The 19,315-nt window shown below is 40.5% G+C and overlaps 1 protein-coding gene across 2 annotated transcripts in view; it reads left to right on the plus strand.

The window, feature by feature from the left end:
- Positions 1 to 5,399: 5,399 nt before the first annotated feature.
- The window catches only part of SENP2 (SUMO specific peptidase 2), a 34,980-nt gene continuing 21,064 nt past the window's right edge, over positions 5,400 to 19,315 (plus strand). The window contains exons 1-5 of one of the 2 annotated variants that reach the window (XM_080830054.1): positions 5,400 to 5,678; positions 7,869 to 7,924; positions 12,706 to 12,839; positions 13,276 to 13,308; positions 15,299 to 15,389. In XM_080830054.1, coding sequence (XP_080686180.1) covers positions 13,296 to 13,308; positions 15,299 to 15,389 — 104 coding nt within the window. In that variant the 5' untranslated portion in view covers positions 5,400 to 5,678; positions 7,869 to 7,924; positions 12,706 to 12,839; positions 13,276 to 13,295. Of the gene's footprint in view, positions 5,679 to 7,868; positions 7,925 to 12,705; positions 12,840 to 13,241; positions 13,309 to 15,298; positions 15,390 to 19,315 lie in introns of both variants that reach the window. The other variant, XM_080830053.1, reaches the window with a different exon arrangement.

The following is a 19,315-nucleotide window of genomic DNA, read 5'->3' on the forward strand; positions in this document are numbered from 1 at the left end:
CTTCTGTTTAAAAAAATAATAAGAAAGAATAGGGGGTGGCTCTTTCTCTCAAGAAGACAGACATATTGGGACGCCTGGGTGGCTCAGTGGGTTAAGCCTCTGCCTTCGGCTCAGGTCATGGTCCCAGGGTCCTGGGATCGAGCCCCACATCAGGCTCTCTGCTCAGCGGGAAGCCTGCTTCCTCCTCTCCCTCTGCCTGCCTCTCTGCCTACTTGTGATCTCTGTCTGTCAAATAAATAAACAAAATCTTAAAAAAAAAAAAGAAGGCAGACATATTAATGATAACAGCACTAATACAGAGCTATGGATACATACTCTGTAGAACTGAGGAGAAAACAGTAAGATGCTGGAATTCTGCAGAAAGGAGCCAAGGGAAAGGCCTCACACAGGAGGTCCTCTCTGAACTGCGTTTAAAGACCATCTTCATCATGAGACGAAGAAGGTGGAGGAAAGGCAGTCCAGGCAGAGGGAACAAACCTGGAGTCATAAAAGAAGTGTGGATTGCCAATTTGGATGTATGCATAGGGAAATGATAAAATAACTTGAAGACAGGCTATGAAGAATTTTGTGGGCCATGCTTAGGACCTTGGGTTTTACCTTCAAGGCAGTGAGAACCTGAGTTTTCTTCTTGTTCACTTGTTTATATGTTAATATATTACTCTTATGCAGTAATACAAATAAATATTAAAAATGACATATGCCATAACAATATATAACAAATGTAAGAAATAATAGGGGCGCCTGGATGGCTCAGTGGGTTAAAGCCTCTGCCTTCAGCTCAGGTCATGGTCTCAGGGTCCTGGGATCAAGCCCGGCATCGGGCTCACTGCTCAGCGGGGAGCCTGCTTTCCCCTTTCTCTCTGCCTGCCTCTCTGCCTACTTGTGATCTCTGTCAAATAAATAAATAAAATCCTTAAAAAAAACAAATGTAGGAAATAATATAAATATATAGAGAATAATATGCTTAGGCTAGCTTATTAACATTATTATGTGGATAATTTTTTGGTAGTCTATTACAAAACAAAAAGGAAAACACCTGCATACTACTTTTTTGGCCTAAGAAGTGTTTTTCATGGAATAGAGCTACTTTGTTTCAGAAACCATAACTTCCCTTACAAACAATGTATCAAACAAAATAAATGCAAGTCCAGTGCTTTTAAGTAACTGCTTCTTTGCTGAGTGCTGCTCAGAGGGTTTCAAGAGTAGAGGCTCTAGCAAGGCCTGTAGGCACACTGGAAGACAGAGGCAAAATGCTTTATTAATTGAAAATTCATTAAAGGGGCACCTGAGTGTCTCAGTTGGTTAAGTGTCTGCCTTGGGCTGTGTTAATGATCCCAGGGTCCTGGGATGAGGAGAGAGCTGATGAGCCTCGAAGCTCCACTTCGAGCTCTCTGCTCATCAGGGAACCTGCTTCTCCCTCTTCCTGCTGCTCCCCCTGCTTGTGTTCTCTCCCTCTCTCACTCTATCAAATAAATAAATAAAATCTTTTTTTAAAATAAAATCTTTAAAAAAATTAAAGTTCATTAAAAATTTTTTTTAAATTAGGGGTAGTGTCCAGTATTTAATATCCATTGGTACCATATATTTTAGATTTATTTAGATCTTAAACTGCTGTTTTAAATTATTATTATTAGAATCAGAATCCCGTTTTTATTTTTATTATTTTTTAAAATTTTATTTATTTATTTGACAGAGAGAGATCACAAGGGGCAGGCAGAGAGAGAGGGGAAACAGACTCCCCGCTGAGCAGAGAGCCCGATGTGGGGCTTGATCCCAGGACCGTGAGATCATGACCTGAGCCAAAGGCAGAGGCTTAACCCACTGAGTCACCCAGGTGTCCCGTGTTTTTATTTTTAACTGGCTTTCCAAGGATTGGTCGCAAGAATCTTGCTCCCTCATTATTTAATTATATACACAGAGCAGGCATACAGGGTTGTCTAGCTGAGAAGCAACTCTGGAAGAAGCCACGTCTGTAACATCTGCCTTGGGCCCTCATTTGGAATCATCATGAGCCCTTCGAGGTATTCATGCTAACTCATCAGGGTCTTTCTTGCCTAGAGTCATCTTCCTCTTCTGGATGGGAAACTGGGAACCCTTGAGGTCCTCCCAGAGGTTCCTTTCTTTTTGAGGTTCTCCCTAGGGCCCTCCAAAGTAAGTATCAGGGTTGCTCCATAGTTGAAGTCAGACTACTCCAAAAAACATGAGGAATTTGATGAGAATCAACCCAACTACTTTTAGTGATTTAGTAACAGAAAACAACAAATTTAATTTATAAATTTATTTTTCTTAATAAATAAGAACAACAGTATAAATTTGCCTTCCTTAACCACCACAAAAGACAACAAAAGAGGGATCGTCCTGCAAATAGATACAAGAGGTGGGGCACCTGGGTGGCTCAATGGGTTAAAGCCTCTGCCTTCAGCTCGGGTCATGATCCCAAGGTCCTGGGATCGAGCCCCACGTCGGGCTCTCTGCTCAGCGGGAAGCCTGCTTCCCTTCCTCTCTCTCTGCCTGCCTCTCTGCCTACTTGTGATCTCTGTCTGTCAAATAAATAAATAAATAAAATAGATACAAGAGAGACAATACAAGAGTAGGTGGCTTTTGCAAAGGCCTGAGAAATTATCAGGCCCTGAATGACAGTAGTTCTGATGGGTTTGGAGAGGGGAAACGGCAGATCCGTGGAAAACGTAGGACGTGGAAGTGACCAGTAAATTGGCTTATTAGATCATTGAAGAAGGGGGAGCAGAAACATTAGGCATTGGGCCATGCTGGCCGCTGAAGTCAGTCCATAACACACATGAGTACATTTCATTGGCCTGCAGATCTGAGAAGCAGGTTCGATTACCTCTATTTTACAGATTAGGAAAGAGGCTCAGGTAGGGCCGGGTGCTATTTCTCCATAAGGCAGGCCAAGCCTGTAAGCAGCTTTTGTAATAAAATCTAGGACAAGGAACTCTACTTGCTTTTGGATAATAAGGTCAGATTAGACTGAATAAGATCAACATCCCATTATTAGGAGGATATGTTTTTCTTGAATACCGGAGTTGATCCCTGGAAGGAAATTAATCTCCATGGTGGTGAACTATGTTGGATTTTAGGCGCAATAGGCCCAAACCAACAACATCTCACCTTTGGGCTCCTACCCACTTCTATCAAATGGCCCAGAACTCTGGCAGGGGTCAGCAAGACCAAAACTCACAAGAAATCTTTTAACACTCTGAGTACTGGTAAAGGGAAAATGTGCAAGATTGAACAATGAATTGGAGGGCTGGCTGGGTCTTCACTGTTCTGTGGACAGGAGGAGAATTAGGGATGGGCCTTGGAAAGGCTCAAAGGAGAGGATCTCAGCAGGAGGAAAAAGATCTTTTTTTTTTTTTAAGATTTTATTTATTTGACAGAGAGATCACAAATAAGTAGAGGCAGGTGGGGGTGGGGGGAGCAGGCTCCCTGCTGAGCAGAGAGCCCGATGCGGGGCTCAATCCTAGGACTCTGAGATCATGACCTGAGCCGAAGGCAAAGGAGCAACCCCTGAGCCACCCAGGCACCCCAAGGAAGAGGATCTTTTCAGAAAACTGGGCAACCATGGAGGATACCCTAATGAAAACCTAAGCACCACCAGCAGTACAAGGGTGCAAGTTATCCAAACCAGGGAAGAAACCTCAATGTCCTTGTTCTTCCATAGGGCTTTTGTTCTTTGTTTTGTCTTGTTTTTGTTTTCTCTCCAGCCCTCTTGTGAAGAGTTCTGAGATTCAGGAATGGCTGTAGCGGTGGTGGGTTGGGGGGTGAGGATAATCCCACTCCTTGCCAGTGGACAGGCATTGGCTTATGCCTCTACTGAGGACCACAGGACAGTGGGGGCACTAACTGGAAAAACCCCAGGCAGGAGAAACTATAAGGTTGAGTGACTTTCTTTTCTCCCTTTCAGAGGGCAACCAGAGACAGTAAGAGGACAAAAAGGGGACACGTGTGTGTGGAGGTGGGGGTGGGGCAATAAGTGAGGGTGGTGGCTGGCCATTGCTCCACTCAAGAGTTACTGTTTGTTCATGAGGCTCAGGGGGTTCGGACTGAGGAAATTCCAAAGCCCTCCACTTTTCATGGGGGGTGTCTAACATTTTATTTTGTGTATGTGCGGGTGCTTTTTTAGAGTTAATTGAGAGCCCAGCCTGAAACACATCAGGGTAGAGGTGGAGGAGAAATTCTCTTCTATTGGTGCCTCATGAAAGATGTTGAGAATAGTGGAGAGATGACTTTGAGGGAAGGAAAGTCCTTCTGGGAGGCAATGAGCAATGGACTTTGGATGCAGTACTTTTAATAGTCACTTCTAAATCAACTGGTCTTTGCTTTCCACACTCCTCCGGGAGGGGTCCATCCAGTGGCATTGTTTTCTACATTCCTATGATAACTTAAAGGGAAACTTGTACAATGTCTGGAGCCCTTGATGTCCTGCAAATGAAGGGGGAAGATATCTTCAAATCCCTTGCAGTGGGAATCCGTTTAGGTGGGGGGGGTGGGGGAGGTGGGGGGTGTATGGGGGGGTGTGGAGAGGTGGGGGGGTGTGGGGAGGTGGGGGGATGTGGGGGGTGGGGGAGGAGGCCAATAGGTACTCCTGGGCCTCAGGTAAGTCCTCTTTAAGTTTCAGTGAAGCTTTCTTTTGAGTTCTGCCCTTCCCTATCCCTCCCCAAGGTGTGGTTTTCCTTTCTCTAGTTCCTACCTCACTCTGCATGTAATTATCTTGCAATTCGTAATCGTGTCTCTCCGGGTGGACTCACAAGGGCCAGGGACTGGCGCTGGCTCTCAGATCCTGGTTCCAATCCAGCTACACCACTAGTTAGCTTTGTGACTTTAGACAAATAACTTAATCTCTCTATGCTTGATTTCCTTATTTATGGGCACATAATAAAATAATAAAATGATAAAAATAATAAACATAATAAAATGGGCACAAAACTCCTCCCCATCGCCTGGGGGTGCTCGGAGAAACGCAGGTGACCATGTGTGTAAAGTACTAGACGTAACGTATATGCAAACTAAAGGGCGGTTAACAGGATAAACATTTGTTAATTGATGTGAACTACTTACATTCTGTGCCCTCAACAAACGGTTACTGAGCATCTACTATATTTCAGGCGTCCCGAGCGCTCCCCCGCGGGTGGAGAAGCCTCACGTGCGGCCAGTGGGCCTTGCCCCGCGGGCCGTCTGGCGACTGGCTCCGAGGGAAGAGAAAACCCCGCCCACAGCCTTTTCGATCTCGTCAGCGATTGGACTGAGACCGTCTCGCACGCATTCCGGTTGCTAGGTTCGGGAGGAGAAGGTGGGGCGAAGCTACGCGTGCGCAGATTGAGGACGAAGATGCTTTCCGGTCGGGCGGGAGGAGGTGACGTCAGGAGTGGTGGCGGGGTGGGGGGGGGGGGCTCTTATAGCACTCTGGACGTTTTATCTGTGGGCCTCCGATCGCGTCACAAGTCGGCGACTGAGCCTAGGCGGTGGTGGCCGAGGCGGCGAAGGCGGCAGCGGCGGCGACAGCTCTGGGGTTTGCTTCTCGGGGTGTGTCGGCCGCCGCTGCTGCTTGGGCCTGGTATGTACAAATGGCTGGTTAGGATTCTCGGCACCATTTTCCGTTTCTGTGACCGGCCGGTGCCCCCAACCCGGGCCCTCCTGAAGAGGCGGCGCTCGAACAGGTGAGAGGAGAGGGGGCCGAGCGCCAGCCTGGCTGTACCCCCTCCCCCACTCGGGGCTCGGCCGGGAGAGCGCTGCTCCAGCCAGGCAGGCCCTGCTCGGCCGAAACAGCTGCCCGGGCCAAGGCTGAGGAGGTGCAAGTGGCGGGTGCCCTGGTGACGTAGTCGTTCCCTCCACGCTGTGCGGATGCGCTCCGGATGATGGAGCGAGCTAGTTGTCTTTGGAGTGGCCCCCGATGGTTAGGATCTTTGATGTTCTTGTCAGAGTCCAGGCTGCTTGCTGTCAAATGGGGCTCTATCGTATCTTGCTACTCTTAGGTTGAAAACTAAAAATTGAAGGAATACTGTCTGTGTTGTGGCTCACTGTTTACTAAGCACACTCCCAAGCGTCATCTCTAGGCAATAAATGTAGCTAAGGGAAGTGAGATTCATAGCTTGCCCAAAGCCGTTTTGACTGCAAGAATTGTTCTCTTAGCACCAAGAAACAGCAGCTGTTTTGTTTTGAAACAGCTGTCATACTGTGTGTGTGTGTGTGTGTGTGTTTTGCGGGGGAGGGAGGGAGGGTGGTACCGTGCTTTAGAGTTAGTGTATGACGGAGAAAAATTAGATGTCTCATTCCTTTAAAAATTGTACTCTAAAATTCAGTTAAAATTTTGGGGAACCTAAAAGTTGGTTTGCCTCATTTCATACCACCTTGCTGGAGAATAAAATACCATACCAATTCCGTACACCCCACCATCAACTTTTAGTGATCAAGTGTTCATTTTTTTTTTTTTTAATTAAGCCTCAAGATTGTTGAAGGGTGGTTTCTTGGAGCTTGAGAGAACAAGGTGATTTAGTACATGAGTCTGAGAATGCAGGTCATTGATGAAATTGGCTGTTGGCTGAATTCCATCATGTGTTGTAGAGAGCCCAAGATTCATCCTATTTTCTGTCTTCTTGTGAAGTTGTTGTGAGGATCATTTAAGAACATGTTGTAAAGTGCCAAAAATGATGCTTAATATATATAAGGATAATGTTTGTTTATTCTACACCATGGGCCTTGCGCTGAGGCTGGTGCATGATGGGCATTTGGTGCATATTTATTGAATGAGAGAATGTTAATTCCCTCTCCCCATCCTTTCTTTTTGCTCTGAATCCCTGCTTTCAAATATGGAACAATGATTTGGAGATCAAAACCCTATTCTTCACCACATATCCTTAATGTAAACAGTTCTTTACAGTGTAAGCCATTTTTCAGTCGAAACGAAGCCAGGAGCTCTTACTGGGATGCTTAAAGTTGTGAACTGAATGGTATTCTCCTAGGATTTATTCTGTTCATTTTTTGGGTAAAACTGATCAACCATAATCATCTTTTAAAAGATGATTAATAGTATATCATAAGTCTTTAACATTCTTGAGGTATAGGTCCAAAACTTTCCCAAATACCCCAGTTTTTTATTACCACTGTAATATCATTTCCATGATAGAAGTACAGTTAAATAGAACAACTTCTCTAAGAATTAAATTTTAAGGCTTCTTGTATTGTCTACTTCTAGTGAAATAGAAGATGGCTTTCCTTTCGGGGAAAGATGAGGGGATGTCATCTTTCAAAAGGAAATTATTTGTTCTTTTAAAATCATTTCTGGAGGGCAGCCTGGGTGGCTCAGTCATTAAGTATCTGCCTTTGGCTCAGGTCATGATCCTAGGGTCCTGGGATCTAGCCCCACATCAGGCTTCCTGCTCAGTGGGAAGCCTGCTTCTCCCTCTCCCACTCCCCCTGCTTGTGTTCCCTTTCTCACTGTCTCTCTCTCTGTCAAATAAATAAATAAGATCTTTTAAAAAGATAAAATCATTTCTAGAGAGAAAAAGGAAATACTAATCCTAGGCTTTTACCTATGTTCATTTACTAAGCCAAGTGATTTCTGGCCAGTTTCAGGTTTGTACTTTAGCCAGATTACAGATTATCATTTGATAGGGAGTTTTGAGTGCCTTTTCAAATAGTTTAAACAGTAGTGTTAAGTCCTCAAATGGTAAAGGCCTACTATAGAAGAGTGTTTTCTTTTTAAGCATCTGTTGAATCTCATTTTTTTTGACAAAGTGGATGGAGGAGGTATGTTGTATGCATCCTAGGTTTACTTATAAAAATGGATGTATGTATATGTAAATATAGAGAGATTATATATAATTTTTTTCTTCTCTCTCTCTTTTCAGCACTTTGTTTTCTACAGTGGACCCTGATGAAATACCAGCCAAAAGACCAAGATTAGGTATTGAATATGATAATTTTTAAAATTAAATTTTTTTAAGTAGGAAAAGTATATGTGTGGAGCAAAATTCAAAAGGTAAAAAGTATGTGCATTGAAAAGTAAGTCTCTTTCCTGTTCCTTTTTTACTCAGTTATCTTTTCCAGAGGTAACCACTGTTATCAGGGACTTGATTATCTGTCCAGATAAATAAGGCTGTATGTTGAACATGTATTTTAAAATTTTCAGTCTTCCTATAAAGAAAAGGTACTTTTTATTTTTGAGGACAAAACATGGTACAAATCTCCTTCAAAATGAGTCATCTAGTTCACATAGCTGAGTGAATGAATCTAATGTGTTGCCCAAATTGTTTATTTCTCTGTATCCAGAGGGCTAGATGTAGCTTAATAGAAAAGATCAAACCTAGATTAAAGGAAAAAGGCACAATGGAGTGCTATAATAATATTTCCTTTGTCTCAAAAATGAATGTAAATTTCAATCTACCTCCAGATGTGGTAGTTGGAAGTAAACATGTCTGTTAAGATTTCATTTAAATTTGATGAGTAGTTATTGAGCATGTCTTACTGCTAAGCAATGTGTTAGGTTCTGCAGGAAAAAGAAAAATGAGTAAGACAGGGTCTCTATTTTTAGGGACCTTAAGAGTTGCATAGGTATATGATTGTATCATCGAGGGTATAAGATAAGCATATAAACAATTACTAATGTCAGTAAGGATGTGGTAAATGAAATAGGAAAGATAGTAACAAAATACTGTCTAATTTTCAGCTGATTAAGTCTCAGTAAATATTTGGTGAAAGAGTGAGTATGTGAGATGGATCTTAAAGTATGGGTGAGATATCAACAGAGCAATAGGAAGGGAAAGCATTCTATGCAGAGGGAACAGTATGGGAGAGTTGTGCAATTCAGGAAACAGTGAATAGAACTCGGGAAAAGTTGGTGAGAGAGAAGGGTATCAAATTAAGAGAATTTTGAATGCCAGATTTATACTAAATTCATTAGGACAGTGTTTCCCAAAGCACAGGGTAGATACTAGTTCAGGAAATGATTTTAGGGGATACAACATTTCATAGCATTAAATACCTTGTGAATTATGTAGTAAAAGTTGTATCCTTTTCATTTGTTTTTAATTTTCTGATTATTTCAAGTAGAAAAATCTTGATTTAACGCTAGTATGGTTTTGATACTCATCTCCTACCTGTGACTCTCCTTTTTGTTAACAGGCCCACCTAAAACTTACATTGTTGTTTCATTTCTTTATAAGGCAAATAATATTTCTTTACATTTATAGTAGTGACATGAAGTTACCTTTCAAATACATTTACGTAGCAAAAAATGAGTCAATTTTGAACAAAAATGTAAATAAATAACAGCAGGTCGACGGTAGTTACATCTGAAACTCATGTAGCATTTTGTGTCAGCTGTCCTTCAATCAAAACAAAACAAGAAAAACAAAAAGAACTTTGAAGGTGGTATTACAGAAGGTTCCTGAAATAATTATGGTAATCATCTATTTCATGGACTTCCTTCCATGTTAAAGACCCATCCCTCCATGATTTCCATGAAATATGTATTATATGTATTATATATGTATGTATCATATATATATGTATTATAATTTTCTGAATGAATACTATAGAAAGGAACCTAGGGCAAGGAGCAAGTAGCAGGTAGCAGAGTTTGTAAAGGTTTACAGGAGTGCATCTGATAGACCTCTCCGTGATGATGCCTCTTGAGCACTTGAAATGGGGCCAGTGTGACTGAGGACCTAGATTTAATTTTAATTAAATATAAACTTAGGTGACTACTTGTGGCCACCGGCAGCTGTGTTGGGCAATACAACTCTCTTGTTTGCTTTTGAGAGGGAAAAACAAAAGGAGGGTTAAAAGGAAAGGAAGACCTTAGAATCACATACTCACGATCTTAGAGATGAAAGGAATTTTAAGAGAGCTAACTTAGTCTATTGTGAGGAAAGTAAGGTGGTCTTATCCCCATTTTACGGATGAAGCAGGCCAGCCTGTCTTCTTTTCCACCTTCCTCCTCCCCCTCACTCTTCCTTCCTCTCTTGCCTCCTCCCCCCTTCTTCCTCCTCCTCTTCCTTTTTTGAGTTATTGAGATCTTTTTGGCATAATCTCAACGAATACCTAGATTTTAGGAAAAAAGTATTACAAACTTCTTAGCATCCACTATTTAACTCTGTTAGTTATTAGGAATACCGCATGCCCCCTAGGGTCTGGATAACAATTCTATGGGTCAAGCGCCAATCTCTAAAGCTCCTACTCTTCCACTTAAGAAAGTACAGCCCAATATAGGTGATAACCCTCAACATTACTAGAGGGATAACCTGGAATTCTCTAAATCTTAAAATGAGAAACAAGTAATTTGCAAACTTTGATACTTTCACCTATTCTCTGGTTACAGATTATTTCACACTGCATTCTGCTTACTTAGCTATCACATCCTCCCTGTTAAGTTATTCCCCTATTTTTCTATTTCTGTTTTATATCATTATATGTTCTGGAGTGCTTGTTGTTTGAAAGCCACCATTTCAGTTTCAGGCTTTTTTTTCCTCTAAAGCACAATGTGGATAAAATGATAGTCTCTTTCTCTCAAACTAGTGCTTTAAAACCCTTAATTGGGAAATAGAAAGGAAATTGTAGAGAACCAGTCAGCAGTGTAGGAAATGAGAAAGGGGTAGTGTCATAAAAGGAGGAAGTGTGGCAAGCACTGAAATCTACCCCTCCCCCTTATTTACCTTATTTACCTTATTTATTTACTTAGTTATTTTGTAATTTTTATTTCTGGTGGCAGGGAAGGGTGCATCAGATCTAACACGTCTTCTCTCTCTCTTTTTAAAAATTTTTTAATTTTATGTTTTCAGTGTTCCAAGATTCATTGTTTATGCACCACACTCAGTGCTCCATGCAATACGTGCCCTCCTTAGTACCCACCACCAGGCTCACCTATCCCCCACCCCCTCCCCTCTAAAGCCCTCAGTTTGTTTTTCAGAGTCCCGGTCTCTCATGGTTCGTCTCCCCCTCCGATTTCCCCCAATTCACTTTTCCTTTCCTTCTCCTAATGTCCTCCATGTTACTCCTTATGCTCCACAAGTAAGTGAAACCATATGATAATTGACTCTCTCTGCTTGACTTATTTCACTCAGCATAATCTCTTCCAGTCCCATCCATGTTGACACAAAAGTTGGGTATTCATCCTTTCTGATGGAGGCATAATACTCCATTGTATATATGGGCCATATCTTCTTGATCCATTCATCTGTTGAAGGGCATCTTGGCTCTTTCCATAGTTTGGCGATTGTAGCCTTTGCTGCTATAAACATTGGGGTACATATGGCCCTTCTTTTCACTACATCTGTATCTTTGGAGTAAATACCCAGTAGTGTAATTGCAGGGTCATAGGGTAGCTCTATTTTTAATTTTTTGAGGAATCTCCACACTGTTTTCCAAAGTGGCTGCACCAATTTGCATTCCCGCCAACAGTGTAAGAGTGTTTCCCTGTCTCCACATCCTCTCCAACACTTGTTGTTTACTGTCTTGTTGATTTGGGCCATTCTAACTGGTGTAAGGTGGTATCTCAATGTGGTTTTGATTTGAATCTCCCTGATGGCTAATGATGATGAACATTTTTTCATGTGTCTGTTAGCCTTGTATGTCTTCTTTGGAGAAGTGTCTGTTCATGTCTTCTGCCCATTTTTTAACATGGCTATCTCTAACATATCTTCTCAGTAGAGGGATAGCCTTATTTCATCATAGATGTTTAGAGCTGCATATTTTATACTTCGCTAATTCTACCTTGGAGTAGCCAGTGTATAATAGGCACTTAGTAAATAGTTATTTAGGAGTGCATCGTTACCTGCCTAGGAAGTAAGGACAAATGAGTGAGTAAATTATAGTGCTTCCTGTCAGATTCTGCAATACTTCGTGTCTGCGTGCTGCAGGTTATGCCCTTGTCTCTTTGGTTTATTTATTTTATATATTCTGAAGAACTCATTGCTAGAACTCATTGCTTACAAGTTGTCATTTCAGGTCATTTCTTTATGAGTCAGTATGTGATTTGCTAAAGTGATGATTTCATGCTTTTGTAGCATCCAGAAGAGATATCTTATTGAAAAACAAAAATCACGGGGTTCCTGGCAGGCTCATTTGGTAGGGCATGCAACTCTTGAACTTGAGTTCCTGAGTTCAGACCCCACCTTGGGCCTAGAGCTTACTTTAAAAAACCAAGCAAGCAAGCACACAAACAAATAAAAACAGGGGCACCTGACTGGCTTTGTTGGTAGAGCATGTGACTCTTTCCTCCGCCCACCCGGAGAGGGAGGGAGAGAGTGTGCCTGAGAGGGTGGGAGAGGGAGGGGCAGAGGAAGAGAGAAAATCTGAAGCGGGCTCCACCACCAGCATGGAGCTCCATGCAGGGCTTGATCTTAAAATCCTGAGATCATGACCTGAGCTGAAATCGGGAGTTGGAAGCTTAACCGAGGGAGCCAACCAGGTGCCCTGCATGTGACTCTTGATCTCAGGGTCATAGGTTCAAGTTCCACGTTGGGTGTGGAGCCTACCTAAAACAAAACAACCCCCAAATCCCAGAATCACAATACTGGAAAAATTAGATAGGAGAAAAATTACTTTTATGAATACCTTCTTATTTCAGTGATTGAAAATAGGACTTCTAATAGAGATTGAGAGAGGCCTTTTCTAAAATATAATCTTAGTTTTTTGCTAGAAGTTTATTACTCTATATGTATGTGTAATCTATATTATATTGTCTAGATTATTTCATTCACCAAGTCAAAACCAGTCTCTACAATGCTGCCAGCTTATTTGGATTCCCATTCCAGCTGACCACAAAACCCATGGTAACTTCTACTTGTAATGGAACACGGAATGTGGCTCCTTCAGGAGAGGTCAGTGGGGATAGTGTTACACTGGGGCTACTGATCTTTGTACTTAATCATTAAAGTTAAAATTCAGAAATATTCTTTTTAGGAATTGAATGGAATGACATTTCTTTCCAGAAATATTGATGTCTTTATTAGCCTTGATATAAAGGCCAAGAAAAAATATTTGTAAAGAGCCCAATTACTAATACATCTGCTTTTCTTGTATAAGTATATGTAAAGAACCTGAAATTGTTATTTTATACATAATTTTGTGAGTCTTTAACCAATTAAACTTTCAGTCTTACTGATAATGTTTTTTCTGTGAGCTAGTGAAAGAATCACCAATAGAGTGATTTTTTTTATATTAAAAACTTACTTAAATTCTAAAATTGAGATACTACAGAGGTGATTCTGTTTGATTTTAAGGTATTTTCGAACTCTTCATCTTGTGAACTGACAGGTTCTGGATCCTGGAACAACATGCTGAAACTGGGTGAGGTGGTCAAAAATCTTCCTGCTTTCCTATACCTCTTTCTGCCTCTGTTTTCTGAGTTTTGAGAATATGAAAGGAAAACAAACACTGATTTGGGTTGGGATGAGAGCACAGGCGTATTCTGTCTACCTTCTAAAAATTATTGGATAGTTTTCTTAGAATTGTCATTGAATTTATTGTCTGTGTTTTCTATTTGTATTATCAGTGTCCTTAATATGATTTAGTTCAGAGTTCATTCATTAAAAAACAAATAAAAACATTTCCTGAGAGCTTACTCCGTGTCAGGCATGTGTTAGGTTATCAAGAATAACAAAAGGACAAAATAATACATAAAACCTTTCATAACACAGAGGACATTGGAAGATGGAGAGGAGAAGTGAGTTGGGGGAAATCAGAGAGGGAGACAAACCATGAGAGACTGTGGACTCTGAGAAACAAACTGAGGGTTTTGGAGGAGTGGGGGGGTTGGGTGAGCCTGGTGGTGGGTATTAAGGAGGGCACGTATTGCATGGAGCACTGGGTATGGTGCATAAACAATGAATTTTGGAACACTGAAAAGAAATGATAAAACAAAACAAAACAAATAATGATAAAACCCTGTCTTTGAAGGACATCATCTGATTGGGGAGCAACTTTAGGTTTCCAGTTCTCATAGTTTTTTGGATTAGGAACCTCCATGTCATTCTTGGAGCCCCAAATTGAATTTTTATTGTACATAACTGTATAAAATTCTATCATGGGGAAAAACAGAAAGAATCCAGACTCCTGATAATGGCTGAGATCTATGTCACATAGCTTATAGTTTGAGATAAAGGGATAAGAGCTCTTAGAAAAGTTGTGGGTTCAGGAGTCAAAGTGGAAGAAACTAAGGAAATAATAAAAACCTTACAGTAGTAAGTTTCCTTCTCAAGCTTTTTAAGTAAGGTATTTCTGGTGGCAGAGGAGAGCAAAGGGGAGTAAACGCATACCCCTGAGTCTGAGAATCTAGTTCCAAAGGACCTGGGACAAAGATAATACTTTTTTGGAGTCTTCATTTCAAAAGTTAATGCAAATTAGATTTTATAATCTATTCACATTGTTTGAATATGTAAATGTTAAACATTATTATTAAAATGGACATATGGAAGGGATGGTATATTTGTTTTGTGACTGAGGCATCAGCACTGTCTTTCTGTGTGTTCGTGTAGCCTTGTCAGAGAAACACAGGTATTCCGGGGGCAGGTTTCTTGTATAAAGAAGTCTACAGTCTCTTACTTGAAATACTTGAAGATGTGTTGGGGAATTTAGAATTTTTCATTTTTTAGATATATTGTCTTTTTTGAATATTCTTTTTAAAAAGTCCCATTAGAATTGAACATTGGTTCAAATCAGGTTTTGCAAACAAAGGAATTCAGGTCAGTTTAAGTTCTGCTGCCACAGACTTAACGAAAAAACTTTCAGTTTTAGATCTCTCTACATTTTGGAGTCCTCAGGGGCTCCTCGGCTGTGCAGTACCTGCGGCAGTAAATGTGGCTGATGAGAGTTTGGTTACCCTTTTATGAAGTCCAGTAACCATCTCACAAGTGTTTGAGGCTTCTGGTGAAATGTGGTAACATATAGCAGGTTTTCGTTTAAAAATAGTTCTGTTTTCTTGGGTAAAAGAAATGATTTGAACAACTCACTCAATTTGGTTAGATTACATGGAGTTTGTAATCATTGAGTTCCTCATGCTTCTTGATGGTCCCAGACAGGAACACTAGAAAAGCTTACCTGTGAATTTTTATTGTCCCTCTGAGATCAAAGAGAAACGAAGCGCTATTGCTTTTTCTTCAACTTTTACACTTTGTACTGGATCTCTGTATGGTAATGGCATTTGAAAGGATAAGATATTTAGTTCTATAATGTAGACTGTTCACAGATTTTCTAATGCAGACTGCTCACAGGCTTGGGGTCTGTTTTTTGTGTGTGTGTATGTGTGTGTTTTATAATTACAAATGCATTTTTAAAATAGGTAATAAATCTCCTAACGGAATAAGTGACTATCCAAAGATCAGAGTGACTGTAACCCGAGATCAGCCCCGCAGAGTCTTGCCTTCCTTTGGGTAAGTATTAAATCCTGCCATTTTGTAAATGGAAACTTAGCACTTATTAGGTGTTCGCTCTTAGGCATTCCCACTTTTGTTCTGTTATGTAAGCTTGATAAGTAAGTAGTCTGAGGTTAGTAACTTGCCAGATACCATACAGCTATTGAGAGATTTGAATTCAGGTGTGTGTTACTTTCTCTACATAATAGCCTATGCTTATAGCATCTGATTTTGAAAACCTTTTAAAAAAAGATTTGCTCACTTCTAAACTTTTTTTTTTTTCCAAGAATTTTATTTATTTGAGAGAGAGAAAGAGAGCACAAGCAGTGGGAAGGGGCAGAAAGGGAGGGTGAGGGAGAGTATCTCCAGCAGACTTCATGCTGATCGTGGAGCCCCAGACGGGGCTCAGTTCCATCAACCTGGGATCACAACCGGGACCGAAACCATAAGTTGGACACTTAACTGACTGAGCCACCAGGTGCCCCTAAGCTTTAGTTTTTTTCATTAAGTTTTTATTTTAATTCCAGTATAATTAGCATACGGTATTAGTTTCAGGTATATAATCTAGTGATTAAACAATTCTACACATTACTGAGTGTTCATCATGCTAAGTGTACTCTTCAGTCCCCAATACCTGTTTTACCTATCCTCCCACCCAACTTCCCTAAACTTTATTTTTTCCCTAAACTTTATTTTTGAAGTATAATATGCATATGGAAAATGCAGAAACCATGATGAATTTTCATATACTGAACACATCAATTTTGTGAACTCTTCTTCTTTTAGTAGTAATTTTCTTTTCCTTTCTGTGTTCTCACATTCTAGAATTTCTATTGCTTGGATATTATGTTTCTAATTTTTCTCTATATTGATCTGATTGATCTAAATTTTGTATATATTCTCTTCTTTTGTTGCTCTCCTTTCCCCTAAAAAAGAAATCTTTTACTGATTTTTCTTTCTTTCTTTTTTTTATGTCATAGTTTTTAAGTCAGAAGAGTCGTCCTACTCCTTCCTCTTATGCGTTTTTTCCCTTGCTCTAAGAATCTTATTCTTATTAAAAGAGGCAAAAAAAGGGTCTGCATGGCTGGTTCAGTTGGTGGAGCATGTGACTCTTGATCTTGGGGTTTGTGGGTTTGAGACCCCTGTTGGGCAGAGATTACTTTAAAAAACAAAAGGGGGAGCGCCTGGGTGGCTCAGTGGATTAAAGCCTCTGCATTCAGCTCAGGTCATGATTCCAGGGTCCTGGGATCGAGCCCTGCATTGGGCTCTCTGCTCAGCAGGGAGACTGTTTCCTCCCTCTCTCTCTGCCTGCCTCTCTGCCTACTTGTGATCTCTGTCTGTCAAATAAATAAAATCTTAAAAAGAAAAAAAGGCAAACATGGATGCCATATCTTTTCTTATCTCTCTAGAACTGTTAATTTATTTTAAAATTTCTTCATCTCCTTACTTTGTTTCCTCTGAATTCCTTTCCCCACTTTGGTTTATTTTGGTCTTTTCTTTCATATTAGAGTCTTTTGTTGTTGTTGTTATTGAGCTATAATATATTAATTTCAACATAATGATTTGATGTTTGCATATGTTATTGAAAGGATTACTATAATAAGTTTAGTTAATATCTATCACCATACAGAGTTACAAATTTTTTTTCTTGTGATGATAACTTTAAAGATCTGCTCTTTCAGTAACTTTCAAATATACAGCATGGTAGTATTAAGTGTAGTCACCGTGGTGTGCATTACATCCCATGACTTACTGATTTGATAACTGGAGGTTTGTACCTATGAGTTTGGCTTTTGCATTTTTGATTGCACATATAAGTGAATCATATTTGTCTTTGTCTTATTTCACTTAATAGCATACCCTCAGGGTCCATCTGTGTTTTTCCAAATGGCAGGATTTCCTTCTTTTTTATGGTTGAATAACATTTCATTTCAATGTGTATTTTCTCTATCCACTCATCTATCGATGGACACTTAGCTTGCTTCCATGTCTTGGCTGTGGTAAATAATGCTTAGGTGAACATGGGGATGAAGTTATCTTTCACTATTGAGTCTTTGTTCAAATATCTGGTAATGTTTGGTCCTCCATTCCTGTTTAAGAATGAGACATTAAGGGGCACCTGGGTGGCTCAGTGGGTTAAGCCTCTGCCTTCAGCTCAGGTCATGATCTCAGAGCCCTGGGATCGAGCCCCATGTCGGGCTCTCTGCTCAGCAGGGAGCTTGCTTCCCCCCCACCCTCTGCCTGCCTCTCTGCCTATTTGTGATCTCTGTCTGTCGAATAAATAAATAAAATCTTTAAAAAAAATGAGACATTAACTGAAAAGCAGCCTCTTTGGAGTTGGATAAGTAGCTGATTGTAGGGCTAAGAGAAGAAGTATGAACAAGTATCATTTTGTTATTTCTTGCTTAATTCCATTAGAGTCAGAGGATACACTGTAGTATATTTCAGTTCTTTAGAATGTGTTAATATCCGTTTTATGTCCTAGAATATGGTCTGTTTGGGTAATGTTCAGCGTGCACTTGAAAATGTATTCTGGGGAACCTGGGTGGCTCAGTGGGTTAAAGCCTCTGCTTTCGGCTCAGGTCATGATCCCAGGGTCCTGGGATCGAGTCCCACATCGGGCTCTCTGCTCAGCGGGGAGCCTGCTTCCTCCTCTCTCTCTCGGCCTGCCTCTCTGCCTACTTGTGATCTCTGTCTGTCAAATAAATAAATAAAATCTTAAAAAAAAAAAAAAGAAAATGTATTCTGTATATGTATTCTGCTATTGGTGGTGGAATGTTCTATAATTGTCACACAGGTCAAGTTGGCTGATGATGTTTTACAGGTCTTACTGATTTTCTGGTTTTTTGCTGATTGATAAATGAGGAGTGTTGATATTCTATACTATAATTATGGATTTGTCTATTTCTCCATCTAGTTATGTCAGTATTGTCTTCATGTATTTAAAACTCTGCAAATGAGTACATTTGACCCAGATTCACCAGTTGTTACCATTTTCCATATTTGCTTCATGCTCTGTCATATATACCTGAGTTTTTTTCTGAAACATTTGAGAGTCTTAGACTCATAATCATAAGTGCATGAGTGGGTTTATTTATTTTTTTATAAGAGATTTTTTTTTAAAGATTTTATTTATTTATTTGACAGAGATCACAAGTAGGCAGAGAGGCAGAGAGAGAGAGGGGGAAGCAGGCTCCCCGCTGAGCAGAGAGCCTCATGTGGGGCTTGATCCCAGGACCCTAGGATCATGACCTGAGCTGAAGGCAGAGGCTTTAACCCACTGAGCCACCCAGGCACCCCTGAGTGTATTTATTTCTTAAACGTGAGGACATTCACTTACATAATCATAGATAAGCAAAATCAGAAAATTTAACATGATACAATACTATTATGTAATCTCATTTAAAATTTTCCATTATAGAGATGATTTTTTTCTGGTCCAGGATTCAGCGCAGGATCATGTAGTACATTTAATTTTCATGACTTTTTGGTTTCCTTTAATCTGGAACAGTTCCCTAGCCTTTCTTTATCTTTGATGGCATGGATATTTTTAAAGAGTAGAAGGGATTTCTTTTGTAGAATGTTCTCTAATTTTGTCTGATGTTTACTCATTACTTGTTCAAGATTATGCAGTTCTGTTTGCTTTGTTTGTTTTGGTAAAAATACTACATTGGTGGTTTAACCTTTTGAAAACATTGCATCAGGGGTGCCTGGGTGGCTCAGTTGTTAAGTGTCTACCTTCGGCTCAGGTCATGATGCTTGGGTCCCGGGATCGAGCCCCCATCCGGCTCCCCACTCTGTGGGGAGCCTGCTTCTCCCTCTCCTACTCCCCCTGCTTGTGTTCCTCTCTGGCTGTCTCTCTGTCTCTATCAAATAAATGAAATCTTAAAAAAAAATCACATCAAGATGGGTAGGACACCAGTTGGACACATTATTGGTAAGTG

The sequence above is a fragment of the Martes martes genome (assembly GCF_963455335.1).
Source record: "Martes martes genome assembly, chromosome: 1".
Lineage (NCBI taxonomy): Eukaryota > Metazoa > Chordata > Mammalia > Carnivora > Mustelidae > Martes > Martes martes.